Raw genomic sequence first — 22429 nt, 5'->3', positions numbered from 1 at the left:
ATTGCTAATATGTTAGTACATTAAAGCTTTCATCATTTGGTTATAATTTAACACAGAATATTGCTTGAGTATGTCAAAATTTATAAGATGTTGTTCGTTTATAATGCATAAAGTTCAGTTATTTCTTTACTGTCTGCTACATCCCATATTTCGTTATGGTATAAATCTGCCGTCAATTATTAAGATTAAACCTACATTTGCACACAATTTAAGATTACAGAAAATTCGATGTCATGGTTTGGTTCATTAGTGTCATGGTTTAGTTCATGTTCGACATGGTTCAGTTATGAAATTCCTGTCGTGAATGATGGAAGTGTTACGATCAAAATAAACAGACGTTATGTACAACTATTAAAATACTGTTTAACAATATTTTTGCTGATACTTTTTTTTCGTGTTAAACCCATTCTATCCTATTTTGAGTCAAAATAGTGTCGCAATTTTTTTATGCTGTTGTTTTGTTCCAAGAAGAGTAGGTCTGAGTTTTACATATTAACGATGATCTTCAACTCCCAAAAATACACCCCTCAAGAAAATAAGTCGTCTACAGTAAAGCTAATATATTATCATTATAATTATCATAATTATAGAACAAACACAAGAGCTCACTATTAATGAATTTCAATCGTAGCAAATTTCTGTAAAAGTTGGTGTATTCGAAATTCGAATATGACCTAAAAAAAAGCATATAGTAATATACAATTAGTAAATACAGTATGATTTCTAATTAGACAACTACCCACCCTAGACCAAATGACGTAAATATTAGGTCCCGTACGTCCGTCAACAATTAACAAAGCTCATACGTCTTAGCAAATAAGTAAAGACTCGTACAAAATTAAAGATAAAGCAATTCAAATAAGAAAACTTACAGCCTGACTTATGTTCAAAACAATAAGCACAAAATAAATATGATATACAGGAAAACACGACCGCTAGTGAGTATGACGTGGTTTAAATGTTTGCGGGCTCCCAACAAGCCCCTTGACTTAATTCGGGCATACAGGTTACAGCACAACAAAAATACTTGAAAAGGACAGAGCAAAGTAATCAAATAACAAAGAACTGATCTGTGGGTATATTCCAAGCTAACTAATAAAAAAACACAATTCTAAGACAAAATGTTTCTTTTATTTATTTCAGAATGGAATACATCTACCAATATTCATCTCATTGTCTGTGATTTCTCGCCTTGTCGGGTCAGAAATGAGGCTGAAAACAGTTTAAATGTACTTGTACTATGCACAGCAGTACGTGAATCATTGAATTTTTCAATTATGTTTTTCAATCACATTTAATAATGTACAATTTTTCATACTAAATACTAAATCGACATAGTTTTTTCTGATATTATCGGAACTTTATGGCATACAAGAAAAAAATCACTTAAACAATATGAAAAAACATCATTTTTATTCGTTCGTAAAAATAGACATTAGGGACCTATTTCTAATTAGAACTTGTGATCTTTTATACATTTAAATTCCACACGTTGAAATAAATTTTCATATCAACTTCACTTACAGTTTACTAAATAAATAAGTTTAAACTGTTGTCCAGGTTAATATTTTGCTTTGTGAATGTTTGAAGACTAATGGTGTCATCTCGATATCGTTTGTTTAATTTTGTAGTTGAGTTATTGTGTAATGGACGGTATCATTTATAAGTAGGTGGACTCTGCCGGGTACAATTATCGTGATAAACGATTAATGACGTCTACTTGGAGTTGCAAAACGTAACAGTTAGATAGTAAAAAAATAATCTTTTGGTACTAATTTTTGAATCAGTCCAAAAACATTGCTGAAATCAACATATGATTAAACTTTCATAAAATTCGGATATGAATTGTACTTATGAGAGCGCTTAAAATACAGTTATCCATATCGTTATACTTCTAAGGGACACAACTCTTAAAAAATTAATTGATCGGCACTAATTTGTGAATTCATCCAAGTCATTGCAAATATAAACCTATGATGCAAGTTTCATAAAATTCTGGCAAGAATTTTCATTAGAGAGTGCTAACAATGCGATTTTCATTATAACTAATGTTTCCAAGGAGCATAACTCTTTAAAAAATAAATGATCGGCACTTATTTTCGAACACTCCCAAACTATTACTTAGAAACTATGATATCAGTTTCATAAAAAAAAACGTACCGATTAACGCACAGACGGAAGGACGGACGCCCGATATTTCCATTGACCCCGCAATGCGTTACGCAGGGTACAAAAATATTTAAATGTACGATTTGCCGTTTACGCCCACCGAATTTGGTCAAATGTCTTTTTTTCCTCTTTAGTCAGTTAGTTAATTGTGTTACTTTAATTTTTCATAATCGCCTTCAAACAAACTATCAATATTAAGGTGCCACACATATGTATTAATTTGTATGTAAACTATGACCAATGTAACCAAAACCATGACGAATTTCTAGACTCTTAACTTAACCATGTCAATCGCTTAACCAACCCCATACCAATTTGGATATTTTGGTTATCCTGCGTTAATTTCTTAAAAACAACTATTTAAATTTAGATAGTTTGACTAACAATATAGATTTAAACATTTAATTTGCTTTTTTGATCTTTTGACGAGAACTGAGGCAATCGTTTTGGGAAGTAACATAACTTATCCATGACCAACTTAACCAAACTATGACAAAATCACTGTGCTAAACGTTCCTCGATATGACGACCTTACTACCCGTGCTAAAGGTATGTATGATAGTAATAAATACATAAGGCTTTCCATCACAAACCAAATGTATCCAACGTCAACTACAAGATTAAAATGTAAAAGGATAAATTGTAGCGATATTTCATGTTATCGAAAAATTTCAAAAGTTTGAAAGATGTAGCAATAATTAGCGTCAAATCAACATATGAATTATTAGTAAAAAAACAAAATAAAAACGTCTTCTATTGGTTGCGAAGACAAAAATAATTAAATCCAGAATATTTAATAAAAACACAAACACAAAAAACAATGGAAGAGGCGAATTATTAAGAAGAATTGTGAATTATGAATGGAGTTATGAACTCGAAGTTAGATTAACTTTAATAGTGTTTGGAGTCATTTGAAGTTGTGGGTAACAGAAGATTTAAATGCAAAGACTACTTTTTTTAATATAGATATGTAGGAGGCTTTCAGATTTTGAAATGGTCAGATTTAGAATAATTTTAAGGGGTTTAATTGGCCAACTCGTTTAAAAACTACTTGAGCCTATGACCATGGGTAAAATCACTAACCTTAACACTAGTTATTGGTTTAGGTATAATACTGTATTTGTTTTGCAGCACAATTTTGTATTGCATTATTATGTTTACGTTGCAATTAATTTATCAAAAAATCATAATGAACAGAGTCACAGGAAGTAAATCCACTTATCTTTTACTACAGATAACACGGCATCTTTTCATTATATTTTTATATATACAAGGAAGTTATGGCAAGCAATACACAATTTATTAAGTGATTTTTATCAAACTTTATTCACCCATAGTTCATTAATTTCGTTGCAACCATTATAACTGTTTTCTTTTTAAGTATACACTGTTGTTTGTTCTCTATTAAAAAAAAACCACTATCAGTTGAATGGAGCTTTGACACACCATCGCAAAATAATAACAGACTAAAAGACAAACAATATTAAAAAATAGCAAATGCATGCATAGAGTGATTAATATCAAAAACTGTGCGAAAATGCGGAAAAAACTCTAGAATTCCCAAACAACATTAGTCAATATTTACTTCTTTTGATATAAATTATAAGATATAAATAATGTGAGATTTTTTTTTACCTTTTTTCGAATATAGTTTAACAGATTGGTTTAAAATTAGCAAATCAAGATAGTTGTAAATAGCCATATAATTGTAAAGATTATACAGCATTTAAATTTTATATTGTTTTGCATTGTGAGTTTTTTTTTTTTTTTCCTCATAGATTACGAATATTTTCGTTATTAAAGTATTACAGCAACCAAAGAAAAATACAGATTTCAATTAAATTTACCAGTATCAAAACATAAAAACAACTTGCATAGATTTACTTACATGACATATCTGGAAACGTCAATGCAAATATAATGGACATTATCCAAAATTTTTTCATTATACGAGCTAAAATAAATAATGTGTTAATAAATGTATTGTCATACAGAAAACTAACATATCATAAGCATGTTGGATGCTCCAAATGCGTATGGATTTTTCCGCTTGATTAATCAAAGTTTTTGTACATTTTGTCAAATGGAAAAGTAAGGATATGATTTTACATACACGACTCCTACATTCAATAAAAATTCATGAAACTCAATAAATAAAGATGATCTTAAGTTTACCTTTGTTCTTAATAAGAGGCACCCGTCTTAATTATAATATTCGTATTAATTTGTATTTTGATGTTCAATTGTTTCAATGGAACCAATCGGTCGCCCATTATACAATTTATACAATCGACTAAAACGACCACTTTATAATATTTGAGTTTGATGCGACTGTCTTATAAGTGAGAGGTTTAGCTACCTTTAAAACGAGGTTTAATCCAACATTTTCAACATAAGAAAATGTCTGTACCAAGTCAGGAATATGACAGTTGTTATCTATTCGTTTGATGTGTTTGAACTTTTGATTTTGCCATTTGATTAGGGACTTTTCGTTTTGAGTTTTCCTCGGAGTTCAGTATTTTTTTTTAATTTTACTTTAAATATAAATCAAGTTGACTTTGACTCCATCTGTTTATTCAAACCGAAGAGGATTTCGTTAATAGGGATAGTTTTTGTTGGATTACAAATACAAATCCTATCGAATATTAACTGATACTCAGTGCTTTAAAATATTTATTTCAAAATCTTCGAAAATTCCTCTTTATATATATACTGCTGATTTTATTGCCGTATATATTATTTGAAAATCAAACTTCTAAAAGTTTATGCCTTCGAAACTATAAATGGTGATTTTCGTTTTATAAATTGTTTACACAGGTGATTGATAACGAAATTTGATAGTTTTGATGGAAAAATATTAAATATGAAAAAATTGAGAATTCAATCTTACCCTGATCAGCAATTTTATATCTATATTTCATTTGTTTTTACTATGAAAAGTGATACCGCCGGAAAGCCTATCAATAATAAAAACCTTTCTTCCGACTGTCTCTTAATATGAAGTGTTCTTAAACACATTGACGCATGACAAATCTGAAGAACACACTTCACATATTTTATGAATAAATGGTATAGACACTTGGTAAAATAGGTTACTTGTATTTTACGTCAAAGGTGATGGTTTAAACTATTTGACAGTGTGTAATTAGAATGTAATAGTTTTTATATCTGTTACTTATATAAGATAAAATTCATAAACAGAAAGTAGTAGCTGCAATGATAACAATAAGCAATGAAACCATGGAATGAAAAACATTGTGACGCTAGCTGTGATAATCTTGAATATTAAGGCATGTAAATCTGTAGTCCCGTCCTTTTTGGAGTTTATGCGATTTCCTCATCATTTGTTTGTTACACGAATATGTATCTTCTTTGTCGACTTGTCAGATTAAAACTGCTGGTTTTTTAAATAGTTTCGTGTAAAAATCTTATAAATCAACATTGGTGAAAAATATTATACAGTGGCAATTATTAAATGTTTTTGTCCTACCCGAAGACATTTATTTACTTTAAAAAAAAAAGAGAAACAAATACATTCTTTTACTGGCTCATATGCATTATGATATTGAATCCAAGCTATTTTTGCCATGGTAATTGGTGTTTTATTTGTGAATTTTCACATTGTTACATTTATGATGGTGCTGTTCATTTCTTTCAACAAATCAATGAGTTGATGTGATTTAGATGTTTTGGGAGATATTTCCTCTCTCTCCTGAATTTCGAGCCTTGTTCTTGTTATTTAAAATTTAAAAGAAATCAATGATTAGTATCATTCTTTGATAAGTGATTAACGAGGACAAAATGAGTCAATTGTGGTGTACCACAAATTTAACGTATCCTCGTCATAATGTTGCCCTCTTAACGTGACTGTTTGATGATCGATTGCCATTCACTTTATATTACTCTTTATGTTAATCATTATATGTTACAAAATTTTGGAAATTATTAAAAATTAAGGAATGAATCTCACTCATGCAAAGCTCTGATTCCCTGTCAAGTTTTGGCTATATTTTTTCCCCTTTTTTAGTTTATAGCTAATCATGTTTTAATAATCTTTAATCTTTCAAATATGTTAGCCTCGAGCATCACTAAAGAGACATTGATGATCGAAATGCGCATCTGGTGCAGAAAGTTGGTACTATTTATGGTATATAGGCCAAGACCAATCCGTTCTACTTTTAAACATAGCTGTATAGCACAACATAAGGTACTGATGAAATCTCCAGAGAGGTAGCACTGATAATGATAGTCCCATTAGATGTTACAATAAGCAGAAAGGAGAGGGGTTAAAATGAACATCTTCGTAGTGAAGTGGTAGATTTTCAATATTGGTCATAAGGATTTTCAAAGTACTTATTCAATTTTATTTTGGAACAAAAGGTTTGGTCGTTGTTAACAGCATTTTTTTAAAGTTCAGTATGCCTTTCCAAAGCTTACTTATAGTTGATATCGTTATTTAGAAACATCTCACAACAGTTTACAGCCTCATATAAAGTAAAACCCGACTACAGCTGTTGATAGCTTTATAAACCTTTAGTTTACATAACTTGTTCCATACTAATTGTTTGTAAAAGAAGATATCAATTAAAGTGACCCCTGCTATTACGAATTGATAACAACTCATGTGTACCGATGATGCTTGCAGATAACAACTGATATGAACTGTTTGGCAATGATGTAATCAAATACTGCGAGCCGTATCTTCATGTTGATTTTAACTCCTGTGAGCCGTATGTCAACGAGAGTACTACTAATTTCTATGTTGTTTTTGTCCATGAGCAACACTAGTGTTAGTTGTCCATTCTGGTAATTACTGCTATAGATTAATTAGGTTGATCGGGTTTTGGTTTCAGGTCTGTCGTTTTAAAGGTTATACAGATAAGGTCATGTTTTGATCGTTTTTTTTTATATTTGTTGGTGGTAAAGGAAGTCCATGTGCTGTCCAGATGGTAATGCATGTAACATATAATAAATGTTGTAATTTTCTTACTTTTTCTTCATTTTTATTAGAAACGTTATATGATTGTCGACTTCGTATTGTTTTGGCCTTTATTACTTTTTGTATGTGTCACTGATGGGTTTTTTGTAGACTCCACACCATAGTTTGTCCTTAAATGGTAAAAATATACCTATAAGTAAAACTCATAAGCATCTGGGAGTTAATTATAGCAGTGACGAAAAATGGAACAACCATATTGAAAGTATAATTACAAGTGTAGAGAAACACTTAAATGTAAATACCGGTTACCTCGAAACAGTTTAAGAACTATACTTAGTTTTCTATTCGATCCATTTCTTAATATGCCACGGAAGTGTGGGATAATTGTAGGATAGGCTACTCACATCAATTAGAAAATTTGCAATTAGAGGCTGCCAGAATAGTAATCGATCTACCAATGTTTACTTAAACTGAAACTATGTTCTGAGGTTGGCTGGGAATCTCTTTTTGAGAGAAGAAAATTACAGATATTTTATAACATGAACCAAAGGCATGCACAAGAGTACCTATTTAATCTTGTTCCTCGATGTGTACAAAGTACAACCAACTATCCGTTGCAAAATGGTCATGATAGTATTGATCCATTTTGTAGACTTTCCCTTACTACTGAAGCGTTTATTCCCTTATTCTTTTAACAGTTAGATACAAAAATGTGAATTTGCAGACACTTGGAACTTTCAAACGAACAAAATATTCAAATGCTCGAACATGTTCAAAATTTAATAAATGATCAAACAGATTTTATGCCTTGATAGAGCGTTATTGGTACTGGCACGGACCATCATCGTCATCATCAACACATACGTCATCATCATAGAATTAGATGACTTTTCAAACTTTCTTTTTGTCTTTTTTTCTTTCTCTTCTCTTTTTACCTTTGAAAGGAAGTAATATATTCTATAAACGGTTTGCTTTATATGCATGTCCATTAGTATATTATTGTAATTTTATATTGTATTATGGAGAAGACTTCATAAGTATGATTTACTTGTGTCTTATCCATTTTGCTTTCAGCAAATAAAATATGTTTAAACTAGTCTTTTGTAGGCGCGTCACTGATGAGTCTTTTGAAGCGCAAATACAAAATTTCAATCCTGGTATCTATTATAACTTTATTTGTGAGTTAATAGTAAAAACTAAATCAATGCATGTGAAATAGATAGGTTTCAGCACAATGTTGTACAGTTTTATTATAATATTATTATTATTTTGAATCAACTTAATTTTTCTAAAATAAATGAAATACAGTAGGAAGGTTCTTTTAAGGTAAAAAAAAGTACGAATAACAAACAAATATCAAAATACGATTTATGACTATTAGTACAATATAACAATAAAATAGAATAAAAAAGTACAATTCATTTATAAATATATACAAATAATTTATTTTGTCAAAACATATTGAGTGTCATATGTTTGCATACAAATGATAGATATAGGAAGATGTTGTGTGAGTGCCAATGAGACAACTCTCCGTCCAAATAACAATTTAAAAAAAAAAGTAAACCATAATAGGTCAATGTACGGCCTTCAACACGGAGCCTTGGCTCACACCGAACAACAAGCTATAAAGGGCCCAAAATTACTAGTGAAAAAAAACCAACGGTCTGTTCTATATAAAATTTAAAAAAAACGAGAAACACGTATAAATTACATAAACAAACGACAACTACTGTACATCATATTCCTGACTTAGGACAGGTGCAAACATTTGCAGCGGGATTCAACGTTTTAATGGATCCAAACCTTTTCCTTTTTTCTGAAACAATAGCATAACTTCACAATATAGAAAAACACACGGTAAAATATCAATTGGCATGCTTAACTCAATCAAAAAACGTACATTAATACACTATAAACGAATAAATTTGATCTGCGATATCTGAATGCAAATGCACAATTAATAAAATATTAGGGACAAACATTCAAGGCCAAAAAGTCCAAACAAAGCCATGGCAAGTCACCACTGCGAAATATTTAACCCTTCGAAAATATTCACTTTAGAAAAAAACCGGTTTTAAAAAAATACAGGTAAATCTTGAAGTTTATACAAATGTAGTAAGAAGAAGTGAAAGATAGTATTGTATACTATTATATGTTATATGCAAAAAAGAAGATGTGCTATTATCTCCAATGAGAAACTCTCCACAATATACCAAACGACATAGAAACAACTATTGGTCACCGTACGGGCTCTTGAAATGGATAAAACTCATACCTGATATTCAGCTTAAAAAGGCCCTAAAATCAAAATGTTAATCAATTCAAACGAGAAAATTAACGGCCTGATTTATGTACAAAATAATGACAGAAAAACAAATATGATATACAACAACAAACTACAACCACTGAATTCTATGGTCTATTAATCTTTTCTTTGAGCTTTTGAATATGCACTTTAATGTTATTCCTTCTTTCAATAACATCACAGAAAATGTGTCACGACACTAAATGAAAGTGTGTTTTACTTTTCCAACGTTGTTGATATGATGTCACAGTATCATGTAAGTCTCCTTGTTCTTCTGATATTCTGGTAATCGTGTACTAAAAACAAAAACAGAAATGTTCTTGTTAATATTTTGTGTAAAAGACACTCTTTATACAAATAAAGAAAACACAAAAGTTGAATGAGAATATATTTAAGACTGAAAACTTTTATTTTTCTCAACAAAAAGAAACTTCATATAAAACAGTTTTGTTTGGGTTCGTATGTCTCAATTCTTATTTCTTTTAGTTCAGTTTTAAGGATTTTTTTCTTCATTATGGTTAATTTGTTTTCATCCTTTGAACTGTGCTTAAGGAAGCTGGCTTGTCACGTTTTAGAATTTTTGTCAGATTTTCGGAATCCTCTGACTTTAACCATTTGAATGCATTGAAAAAATTTGCCCGGTGACCCCCATTTTTCTTTTTGTAAATCTTTTACATGTATAATGATAAGCCATCTGTAAAAGTCTTATAAAATTTTAATTACTTTTTAACAGTTTTTGAGAACTTCAACTTGTCAATGAAAAAGCTATGAAAAGTCAAGAGAGAATATTTTCCCGCCAAAATTTTAATGGCTAATATCTCTATAACAAGCACGGTGACCTATATTTTTTTTTTTTTTTTGCTCTTTGGATTCCTTTATTAATCCCCTATCTATATAAACTAGTTTTTTGAAAAGTTAATTACTTTGAAACTGAGAAGCGAACTCCCTTAATAAATTACATCTGTAATCTTGAGTTCAATATATTTTTTTTTTAATCAATATAAAAATCCGTTTAAAGACAGACATTTGAGAGTAACAGTTTGTTCAAGACAACGATTGGTGTAGACTTTTGCGGATTTATTGACACTTGTATAAGTATTGTTGAAGATGTAGAAAATTAGATCATACCTAAGTCATTATATACACAAAGAAAAAAGTTAAGCACTGCCTGATATATTGCAATATATTTTTAATTATGGCACCAATTGTCCAAGGATCCCATGTCCCTTATAGTAAATAGTTATCAAAGGTACCAGGATTATAATTTAGTACGCCAGACGCGCGTTTCGTCTTCATAAAACTCATCAGTGACGCTCATATCAAAATATTTATAAAGCCAAACAATATTTGTCAATTCGAAAAAAACGTGGGTGTGCTTAACTTTTTTCTTTGCGTATAGATAGTATGGAATTGTTAATAGATATATGCTACACATCAAATTATACCTATACAACATGCCCTCCCGTCTTTTACAGGTCCTAATAATGAATCAACAAATGTAGTTTGTTTAAAAAGATACAGTATATGTAAAACGGTGAATCATGCATTACTTTGTTCATTTGTCGGTCATCAGGTTGATAATATTTATTGCAACTGGTATATAATTTAACTGTTCACTTGTATATCAGTACTGGAACGGTGAATAGTAATAACTGGTAGTATATTAATAAAAAATGGAAAAAATGGAAAAACCATACCTAGTAAATTAGGCATACTCTGGTTAGTTTGAATCTGCTCTAATCTTGATACTAGTATATTGATTGGTATGCGCGTCAGTTGTGGTTCCTCTGTTCTTTCTGTTCGTTGGTTGTGGTTGTTCTGGTCAGAACTTAACATAGTAAGTGTCGAAGCAAAAGCTGAATCCCCTTGACTCTCATCTACAAAAATACGATTTTCTGGTAATGTACAATTTTCATTTAAATATCATGCTGTCAATAGAAATTTGAATATTACTTGAATATGTGTTAGAAGCAAAAGGAAAATTTATGGACAGCAAAAATGTTACAAAAAGAACTTATCAAAGAAACGAGTTTGCTATGGACAATCAAAAACTATTAAAGACACAAGCTATCGCAAAATTAACACATACCTTTCCAAAGTATATTTTGGAATAACCAACACCATTAAATAAAGGCAACAGTAGTATACCGCTGTTCAAAAGTCATAATAAATCGATTGAGAGAAACCAAATCCGGGTCACAAACTAAAACCGAGGGAAACACATCAACAACTAGAAGAAAACAACGAAACAACAGAAACACTGATGTGCAACAAAAAAACCAAAAGACAATGTTTCCATCTCCTATTCAAAATCGTCATCAATAAAAACAAATTAAAACATATCGCCATTTCCTTTCCTATTGTTCATTTTTCTTTTAAGCATGGATATAGATATTATATTGCGTTCTAACAATATTTTAACAACTGAATACCTCAACATTATGATTCGTTTATCATATCTTTATGTTAGTTTACCAAGTGTAAGAGTAAATTCGGATGTACATGTATCTCTATATTTGCCTGAATTAATGAAATTCATTGCACATCAGCTGTATATACTAAGTACTTAATAAGTAAATAAAGCATAGATAAAAAGACTTATTTTTCCTGGTTTCAACCTTTCGAAAATAAATTCTTTCTTATCTAGAAATTGTAGAGAAAACAATTACACAGTATAGTGTTGTGTGTTCACTACAAGATCGCATTTAATTTAACATATTTAACATATCTATATATAATCAGACATAGATACATGCATCAAAATTTACAATGCACCAGTTGATACAGTTGAGAAAGTAAGATATAAGAAAGCCATATTTGACTGGTGAGTGGGAAATAATATACCAAACTAACTTCTGTGTCCCTACTACCGGGGTATCTTTTTACAAATGTCGCATTGGTCAAGCAAAATGGCTACTTTATTTCATTATTTGACATACATTCACCGCTGCTTTAAATCATGCGTGTCAATATCATGATAACCGTTTAGCATTCAACACATCTAACTTACTCTTCCTTAATAAAATACCATAATTGTTAAAACTAACATAACAACTTGCTTTAAATCACCTTGAATATCTTGAAATCTTGGGTTATTGTAGTGATGTCGACTGACGTTTCTTGATAGTAACCCCTGGTATCTACTTGGCACACTTAATTGAACAGAAGCATATGTGTGATTTGATACAGCTACTGATGGCTCGTCAGCGGATACTTGGTCATTAGATATAATACTTGTAGGTCTGAAAATATAATACTTGCAGGTCTGAAAATATAATACTTTACGGTCTGAAAATATAATACTTGTAGGTCTGAAAATATAATACGTGTAGATCTGAAAATATAATACTTGTAAATCTGAAAAATATATTGACTTGACGATCTGAAAATATAATACTTGTAGGTCTAAAAATATATTATTGGACGGTCTGAAAATATAATACTTGTAGTTCTGAAAATATAATACTTATCAGTCTGAAAAATATATTACTTGACGGTCTGAAAATATAATACTTGACAGTCTGAAAATATAATACTTGTAAGCCTGAAAAATATATTACTTGACGGTCTGAAAATATAATACTTGTAGGTTTGAAAATATGATACTTGATGGTTTGAAAAATGAATTAATTAGATATAAGAAGGTGTGGTATGAGTGTCAATGAGACATCCATCCTGAAGTCACAATTTGTAAAAGTAAACCATTATAGGTCGAAGTACGATCTTTAACATGGACTTTAGAATACAATCAAATCGTAGTGATGATATGTATATATATATAATGGTGATAAGCAATTTTTTGATACGTTGATGGTTTGTCTTACTAGTCTTACTAAATAATTTTCTAAATTTTTAAACCACGTGTATCTTTTTAATACTTTTTTAATTAAACAGAGACCGACTTGTATAAATTATCTGATTATAACCACCCACTGTTTTATATACATTTGAAAAAAGGCATACAATACCTCGTTTGAATCTCTACAGGTCTTCTCCCGGCTGTAAAAGAATAACAATTGAACACATGTATGTCAGTTAAAGAAAATCATAAATTATGATTGTAATACACTAGTTTTCAAATATTTGCTCATTATGAAATGTGTTTTTGCATGCATATTCAAAAGTTTTTCACGTGAAGTGACTCGCGAATCACTTAAAAGTGCAATCTATTATTACGTGCAGATATCATGTCAAAATAATTCAAATATACGGGCTCTTTCTTAAAATATACAATACGGTATTCTTAACATTAGTTTACTTAGTAATACTTCTTCCTGTGTGTTAGTCGTCTCATGTACTTTTAAAAATACAGACGAAACGTGCGTATGGCGTACAATATAAATATTTCTTGGTATCTATGATAAATCTATTATTATAAGCTTTCGTAGACCAAATGTTGCTATCAGTCTTTTCTAGTTATACTATGTTGTTCGGTTTGGGTCTCGTCTTCCCATCTCTTTTAATTAGTTTCCATCGTAAAACGATAACGTTTGCAAATTTGCGTGGGGTATGGGATATCGATTTCATTGCATAAATGTCTCATTGAGTTTGCCCGAGAAAAAAAAACCCAATTGTAATCGTATAATATGTAAATTCAAAACTCATCGAAACCAAAACGATATTTAACAGAAATACAAATTGATAATTACATTTTTATATAACATGTTTGTAATTGTAAGATATTTTAAACAACTAATCTATGATATTGCTTTATTTCTTACCTTTCTTTCTTACTACATGTAATACAATCGTACAACTTATTATAACTGTCATCAACATTAAAACACTACCACCGATGATATAAATGTAGATATTGTTTTGTGTATCTGATAAACAAATGAAAGAAAAATACATATAAAATGCGTTTTTATAGGAACTATACAGCAAACAAATACTTTTGGCGGCCAGGTACTGTAGTTCGAGATAAATATTGTAATATTTAGATAACAACCATTGAAACGAGTACATAGAGCAATGATTTAGTAAATTGAGCAATTCAAGCAATATTTTTTAAATGTTTTCTATAAGGTTTTATACATTAAGTTGCTCTGCAATAATATGTATTTGTATTGTCTCTTTGAAGTCTTAGTTAGTTTCCTAGTTGTGCTTGTTGGGTGTGCTTCTTGGATTTTTGTATTTGATGTTATTGAGACAACTAACATGTTAATTGACTCATTAGAAGGTCACCAATGACAAAACAACTACATTGTTACATAAAAACAAAAAGACAATTGATACCGAATCAAGACATTAATATAATTGTATTGTAAAGTAGCATATTTGTAGAACAAAGCATTTATTTAAATGTTACCACTGTAAGACAATTAGTTAGAAGTTTAGCTAGCTATAAAACCAGGTTCAATTTACCATTTTGTACATAAGAAAATGCCTGTACCAAGTCAGGAGGAATATGACGGTTGTTATCCTTTCGTTTAATGTGTTTGAGCTTTTGATTTTGCCATTTGATTAGGGACTTTCTGTTTTGAATTTTCCTCGGAGTTTAGTATTTTTGAGATTTTACTTTTTACAATTATAGTGTACTATGTGTTTTTAGAATTGAGCCATGTGATCTGCAGTACTATACAGTATGATTAACCACTACATGTCAATCACCAACCGTTGCACTTTGTAAATACAGCTGTTTCTCAAAACACGCCTCTTTTGGGGAAATATTCCTAGAAAATTAATTTTGTTTACATACTGGTTCCCAGTTATGTTCTCTGTGTTCCATCTCACAGAGACATTACTTGGGAATGTTACCAGTAAATAAACATGTGCATATTGTTTACATTGAAATCTGTGGTAACCTTTCATTCGAGGTAGGTAGTTTAAACTCTGAGAAGTTCAGGGCATATAAACGTTGAAAATATGCCGCACAGCCCTATATTTAGACATTTGAAAAACATTGTGGTGCATATGAACTTTCAATTCTAGGATAAGATTTTTTTTCAAAACTTCATAGTAAAAGTTGTACAGTTTTAGCCGTAAAAGGAGTTCCTATGGGAAATTGCATTGTCAATATTTACAGAAATACAACCTATAATACATATAATATATAATGTATGTACCAGTTGATACTGTATGATCTTCTTCTTCCTGCTGATCATCTGAATAATAAATAACAAAAGTGAATAATGATATGTTGCATTGTATAGAATTGCAGAGTTTAATTCTTCAGTTTCAGATGATCCAAATTAAGTATGCCTGTCTCTTCGTCTTTAAACATAGTTATCGTTTGATTCTCTTCTTATGTGTATTGTTTAACACAATTACTTTTCGTGCTCTCTTATGACCTTTTATGCTAATTGCTATTTTTTATAATGCGAATACCATCTTCTAAATGTTATTATTATATAAGGAATGCTATTTTATTACTTCATTGCATAGTCCTAACATATCAATCAACGAGAATACTTTTCAAAACGCTGTATTTTTGCAATGACTTGTTTGTTTTTTTTTTTTCTTTGTTGCCATTTTTACCTATTTGTTTGTTTTGTTCACACATCGTTGTTAATATAATTGATTCTTTTTTAGACCGTCATACAAGTAAAAGGTTTAGCTAGCTATGAAACCAGGTTAAATTCATCCTTTTCTGCATAAGACAATGTCTGTACCAAGTCAGAAATATGATATTTCTTATCCATAAGATTGATGTGTTAAATTTTGAGATTTTCATTTTGCCATGGCCATTTGATAAGGGACTTTCCTTTTTGAATATTTTTCGGAGTTCGGATGTTTTTGTGATTTTACTTACCCAAATTTTTTAATTCCTAATCATTTTAAATGACGGGCGCATTTATGATATGGTAAAGATAAAAAATCCTGTGTGTTATGTAGAAAATGTAAAATATAAATATAAATCTGAGTGGAGGTACTAGAGACAAAACAGTCAGTTCCATTCTCAACTTTAGTGGAGGTACTAGAGACAAAACAGTCAGTTCCATTCTCAACTTTAGTGGAGGTACTAGAGACAAAACAGTCAGTTCCATTCTCAACTTTAGTGGAGGTACTAGAGACAAAACAGTCAGTTCCATTCTCAACTTTAGTGGAGGTACTAGAGACAAAACAGTCAGTTCCATTCTCAACTTTAGTGGAGGTACTAGAGACAAAACTGTCAGTTCCATTCTCAACTTTAGTTTGAATTGTATTACATTTTTAGGTAAAATGTGCAACATTACTTCCTTATCAAAGATAGTCAAAGAAAGTGATCTTTTTAGTACTAGGTAATTTCCGAAGCGTCAATGTACCTGGTTTTTTGTCGAGCCTGCAACTTTTGTTGCAGAAAGCTCGACATAGGGATAGTGATCCGGCGGCGGCGGCGGCGGCTACGGCAGCGGCGTTAGCTAACTTCTTAAAAGCTTATATTTTAGAAGGTGGAAGACCTGGATGCTTCATACTTTGTATATAGATGCCTCATGTTATGAAGTTTCCGTCAGTCACATGTCCAATGTCCTTGACCTCATTTTCATGGTTCAGTGACCACTTGAAAAAAAAGTTCAAATTTTTGGTAATGTTGAATTCTCTCTTATTATAAGTAATAGGATAACTATATTTGATATGTGCGTACCTTGCAAGGTCCTAATGTCTGTCAGACAGTTTTCACTTGACCTCGACCTCATTTCATGGATCAGTGAACAAGGTTAAGTTTTGGTGGTCAAGTCCATATCTCAGATACTATAAGCAATAGGGCTAGTATATTCGGTGTATGGAAGGACTGTAAGGTGTACATGTCCAACTGGCAAGTGTCATCTGACCTTGACCTCATTTTCATGGTTCAGTGGTTATAGTTAAGTTTTTGTGTTTTGGTCTGTTGTTCTCATACTATATGCAATAGGTCTACTATATTTGTTGTATGGAATGATTGTAAGGTGTACATGTCTAGCGGGCAGATGTCATGTGACCTTGACCTCATTTTCATGGTTCAGTGGTCAAAGTTAAGTTTTTGAGTTTTGGTCTTTTTATCTAATACTATATGCCATAGGTCAACTATATTTGGTGTATGGAAATATTTAATGATCTTTATGTCAGTCGCGCAGGTTTTATTTGACCGTGACCTCATTTTCACGGTTCATTGCACAGTGTTAAGTTTTTGTGTTTTGGTCTATTTTTCTTAAACTATAAGTAATAGGTCAACTATATATGTTGTATAGAAGCATTGTTAGCTGTACATGTCTGCCTGGCATGGTTCATCTGACCTTGACCTCATTTTCAAGGTTCATTGGTCTTTGTTTAGTTATCTTGGTTAATGTTAAGTTTATGGTACAGTTGTTATAAAGCTTAGCTTTTTACTTAGGACTATCAACATAATATCAATGATTAGTATAGAAGGCGAGACATTTCAGCGTGTGCACTCTTGTTTTTATATTGGTCCACAATTGGGTTGTTGAAAAGAAATATGCGTTCGTTAAATTCAACTTAAGGTATACTTTTGGAAGATACAATTGATTGTAGATTTTTTTTTTTTTCCTTTTAACTGAAGTGCATGACTTTTTGTATAAATGATTTTTCAAATTTGCATAATAAAATCATAGTTTGAGATTCCAAATTCATTGATTAATTTTGTATATACTAATATATCTTTATATGATTAAGTATACGGAAATCATTACAAGTCTAAATCACGTTACCCATTTTGTTTATTCATGTATAGCAAGATTATAGGCAAGATCAAATGAATTGCGAAATTAGAAAAGTTTGAATCAAGTTTATTGATCTTCATTCGATCGGTTCTTATGGAAGTATTTTCAAGTTTCCAAAATTACATGAACCCATACTTGCATGAAGCTTGCGTTATGTGACGGTAGAAATTTGTTAGTTAAGATGACTATACTCAAAGATGGATAACAAAGTCGAAATATCGAGACACATTTTTTCTTGTCATTTTGAAGTCTGAATGATTGTTCATGCTTTTGAAATAAAAGCATAATTTCAAATTTTCAAAATTATATTTATATGATTTATCTGTTTGCACATGTGGTTTACGGAGCAAAGAACAGAAGACTGAGTTGGAACCCTTAATATTTTAACAGCTTACATTCTAATATCGTCGAACCAAAAGCGATATCTTAAATTGCAAGGGCAATTAGGGCAAAACCTATAATCATTGAATCGCTTTTCAGTGGATAAAAATATAGTAAAATTGTTACACATAGGAGTCTTTATTCATTAAACTTACAATACTGACCTATGATACAATTTTTACAAACTGGTGTAGAACACTGCACTTGTTCCCTGTTGTTGTACAGTTTTACTGTATACATTCCATAGGCTTCGGTAGTACGGGGTAATTTTAATGTAGCTGTCACCATCATTGCACAAATTGATCGAGACATACAAGGGCCTTTGTATTCAACTTCTGTAAAATTACTATTTGTTTTGGTACCATTTATTCTCCAGTAAATAAGGTACTCTCCTTTAACAAGAGACTTTGCCAAATGAAAAGTAACATGTAAAGAACATTGAGTTAAGGTATTACATCCAATCGATGACCTCACCTTACAGGAATCTGGAACTAAAATAGATAGCAAGACAATGTAAATGCATATGCACTTGAAAGCGAGCGTTAATATAAATTAAGGCAACAGCATATCCCAATGTTCAAATCTCGATAATAAAATAAGAAGACAAAGAAGGTGACGAAAACAAATAAGGAAATTTACATTTTCTCCATAAACAAAATAGAGGTGTTGAAATTTAGAAATACCCATAGAAAACAGAAAGTGGACAAACATTACAAAAATAAGAAAGAATATGCGACTTATGGCATATAGAAATTGGCACTGAATTGTGTTGCTCTTGTTACGCGTATGTTATGTGTCTCAGCGGAATGAGTGATGAAATAAAGTCAGTCCAAAAATTACCGAGATCAGGACTCTCCTGTTATGCATTCTTTACTCGCAATGCGATTTTAAACTCAGTCAAAATGTCACAATTATAGACATTTGATATTCATATGATGAAGACAATTGAGGTCTGGGGCTGGCATGTCAGTTAACTGCTAGTAGTCTGTTGTTATTTATGTATTATTGTCATTTTATTTATTTTATTTTATTACATCTTCTGACATCGGATTCGGACTTCACTTGAACTGACTTATAGTGTGCGTATTGGTATGCGTTTACTTTTCTACATTGGCTAGAGGTAAAGGGGAGGGTTGAGATCTCATAAACATGTTTAACCCCGCCGCAATTTTGCGCCTGTCCCAAGTCAGGAGCCTCTGGGCTTTGTTTGTCTTGTATGAATTTTAATTTTAGTTTCTTGTGTATAATTCGGAGTTTAGTATGACGTCCATTATCACTGTACTAGTATACATATTTTTTAAGGGGCCAGCTGAAGGACGTCAACGGGTGCGGGAGTTTCTCGCTACATTGAAGACCCATTGTTGGCCTTCGGCTGTTTTCTGCACGCTGCTCTATGGTCGGGTTGTTGTCGCTTTGATACATTCCCCATTTCCTTTCTAAATTTTATTTGAAATAAGTTCAAAATATGAATTCACAATACATTTATACCAGTTGCTGCTTGAACGTCAAGTGGCATATTCACAATACTCTATGTATATCAACAAGACACACACTCCGGAAAGTGTGAGCAACAGCATGTAGTGTTCTACTTGAATAATGTTTGTAATTTGACAATATATGTTGATTATAAGGGACTACTGTAATAAAATCTTAATAATATCAATCAAATTGTGTTTATAAATATTACTCGATTTATTTCACTTGACTGGGCGGAGTTTAACCAGTTCGCTCATAAAAAAACCAGTCCATCTACAGATAGGTGTTTTAGGATAAACTCATCAATGAAGTGTCTAGTAATTATTTTGTAAATTCCCTTGATGACACTGATGGGTGATCAGAAATCAGTAATAATTATAACGGCAATCATCCTTATCACACACATCGTCAAATAGACTGTCCTTATGCAAATTTAAACGTAAGCCCCGCCCGATCAGTTGAAATAACATTGGTAATAGTATCATCATAAATATTAGATTGCGTGAAATGCTTGCCACTGGACGTTTTACATTTGTCATTTAGATGTCATTTACAATCTCACTATGCGGTATGGGTTTTATTCATTGTTGAAGAACGTATGGTGACCTATATTTGTTAATTTCTGTTTCATTTGTTTTCTTGTGGAAAGCTGTCTCATTGGCAATCCTACCACACCTTTTTACTTTTATATTCTTTTATTTTCTGCGAATTCAATTTTTATTTTAATATTCTGCCTCTATTATAAAAAGCTTAATATAGGTCCAGAACTTATGTATTTACCCATCGTGCGGCATGATTTGAGATACAAACTTTAATTAAAATAACTTACGAATTCTCGTTGTAACAATACATTCTAAAGCAACGATGGTCAGCAACTGTAAAAGTTTCTTCATTATACAATCTGAAACACATTAGAAAACAGTAAATTGTTACTGCTGTATAACAAATATTCACCTGGATATAAATATAGAATAAGCCTTCTGCTGTTACTTTCAAACTCTATAAAATTGGATCTTTTTATTTTGGGAATAGTTCCTTGATTTTTTTTTACTTTAAAGACGACGTAAGTTAAAAATAAAATAACAAAAATGTCGATTTACGAGGAATATTCAAAACGGAAGGTCCGTAATCAAATGACAAAATCAAAAGCTCAAACACATCACACGAATGGATAACAACTGTCATATTCCTTACTTGGTACAAGTATTTTCTTGGGGCGCTTTAGCAGATTATAGTTCACTGTCTTTGTGTCGACATCCCTGCATGGGAAATGTCAAACACCAAGTATTTCATTGGATTTGAAGTCAGTCTAACAAAATAAACAACTTGATCAATTTTAAATTGATACCTCTGGTAATGTTTGCTTGTTGACTTGATTTAAAAACAATCTGTACCAAAGTTTATTTTACATATCCGGCTGTCCAAAGAAACTAGCCGAAAAAGTCTTCGATATTCCTTGATTCAATATCATTGTCTTTTTTTTTTTTATTGTTGTCAGTTAACTTATGAATTGTTTTACTGTTAGTCAACATATTGATTCCTAATTTGGATATATTATATGGATAATGTATGTTGGTCACATTGATGATCAATGACATTTGAACGAAATAAAATTAGCATCAACCAAATTCTTGAATATTTGAATAAATTACGGAGAAACAGAACCGTTTCACAAAGATCAATCATTCCCCCAACAATATGTAATTTAAAAAGAAATGAATAGAAAAGATGTGAACACTTACCCTAAGTTTATAATAATATTAGTAATTCAAAGTGTGAAGGTTAACTGATTTAACCGGAAAACCCATCGATACAGATGGGGTTATTTCTTCCGACTGTCAACGAGTACATGTAAGACTGTCGTGAGGATAGTCAACACTTAAAAAACAAAAAAAACTTGTTCTTTGTAGTTATTAAGTGTCCGACCAGTGTATCCTTAAACTATACCGATCTTTTAGTCATAAGATCCTGTTATACATAAAGAATCCTTTGCTTTATTAAGACTGTCTCTTTATTTGTCATATAATCAGACGTTTTATTTTGCATGAACCCCTTTCAACAAGTGACAAAACGTGCTTACTTTTCAAGATTTCTGCGTGAAAAAAATCTATGACTACTTATATGCTCATTTCATTCAAAGTCATATTTTGCCACTTTTAATGGGGAATGGTTAATAAGATCGTATTCATTTTCATCTTCGCAGACGCTAGTGGCTTAATACCATGTCGTACAAAAGCAAATGTGGCTCGTATGTTTAATTTGATTTGATTTTTTGTGTTTTAACGCCACTTTTAAGCACCGCATCTCGGCTGTTTCGTGGCGGCCAGTTTTTTTTGGTGTAGGAAATCGGAGTACCCGGAGAAAATCACCGACCTTCGATCGTGAAACTGACAATCCTAGTCGAGTGCACGAGCGGGGTAAAACTCACAACCTCAGTGTTGACTGGCTAGTGATTGCAGTAGTAAATACTTAGACCAATCGGCCACCGAGGCACCTTGTATGTTAAAAGAAATTAAC

The 22429-nt window shown here is 31.3% G+C and overlaps 1 protein-coding gene across 2 annotated transcripts; it reads right to left on the bottom strand.

Moving 5' to 3' along the window:
* Positions 1 to 9572: 9572 nt before the first annotated feature.
* Positions 9573 to 21752, bottom strand: LOC143071650 (uncharacterized). Of its 2 annotated transcripts, XM_076246114.1 has the most exons (9): positions 21655 to 21752; positions 20742 to 20813; positions 18601 to 18927; positions 15485 to 15523; positions 14138 to 14242; positions 13385 to 13415; positions 12486 to 12658; positions 11114 to 11293; positions 9573 to 9712 (listed from the first exon to the last, which is right to left on the bottom strand). In XM_076246114.1, the coding sequence occupies exons 2-9, from the start codon at positions 20803 to 20805 to the stop codon at positions 9669 to 9671; spliced, it is 963 nt and encodes a 320-aa protein (XP_076102229.1). In that variant the 5' UTR covers positions 20806 to 20813; positions 21655 to 21752; the 3' UTR covers positions 9573 to 9668. The 2 variants fall into 2 exon arrangements, with proteins under 2 accessions (XP_076102229.1, XP_076102230.1); XM_076246115.1 differs by lacking the exon at positions 18601 to 18927 and having other exon boundaries at positions 21655 to 21742.
* Positions 21753 to 22429: the final 677 nt, after the last annotated feature.

Source organism: Mytilus galloprovincialis, chromosome 4, assembly GCF_965363235.1.
Source record: "Mytilus galloprovincialis chromosome 4, xbMytGall1.hap1.1, whole genome shotgun sequence".
Classification (NCBI taxonomy): Eukaryota; Metazoa; Mollusca; class Bivalvia; order Mytilida; family Mytilidae; genus Mytilus; species Mytilus galloprovincialis.
The sequence above is the reverse complement of the archived record's forward strand: the minus strand, read 5'-3'. Positions and strand labels throughout refer to the sequence as shown.

Excerpts from the sequence above, each read along its gene's own strand:
- LOC143071650 (XM_076246114.1), bottom strand. The coding sequence starts at position 20,805 with ATGAAGAAACTTTTACAGTTGCTGACCATCGTTGCTTTAGAATGTATT. Across the intron at positions 14,243-15,484 it reads AGATCATACAGTATCAACTG|ATACACAAAACAATATCTAC; the intron begins GTACATACATTA and ends TTTGTTTATCAG. Across the intron at positions 9,713-11,113 it reads GAGTATGCCTAATTTACTAG|TACACGATTACCAGAATATC; the intron begins GTATGGTTTTTC and ends TTTTGTTTTTAG.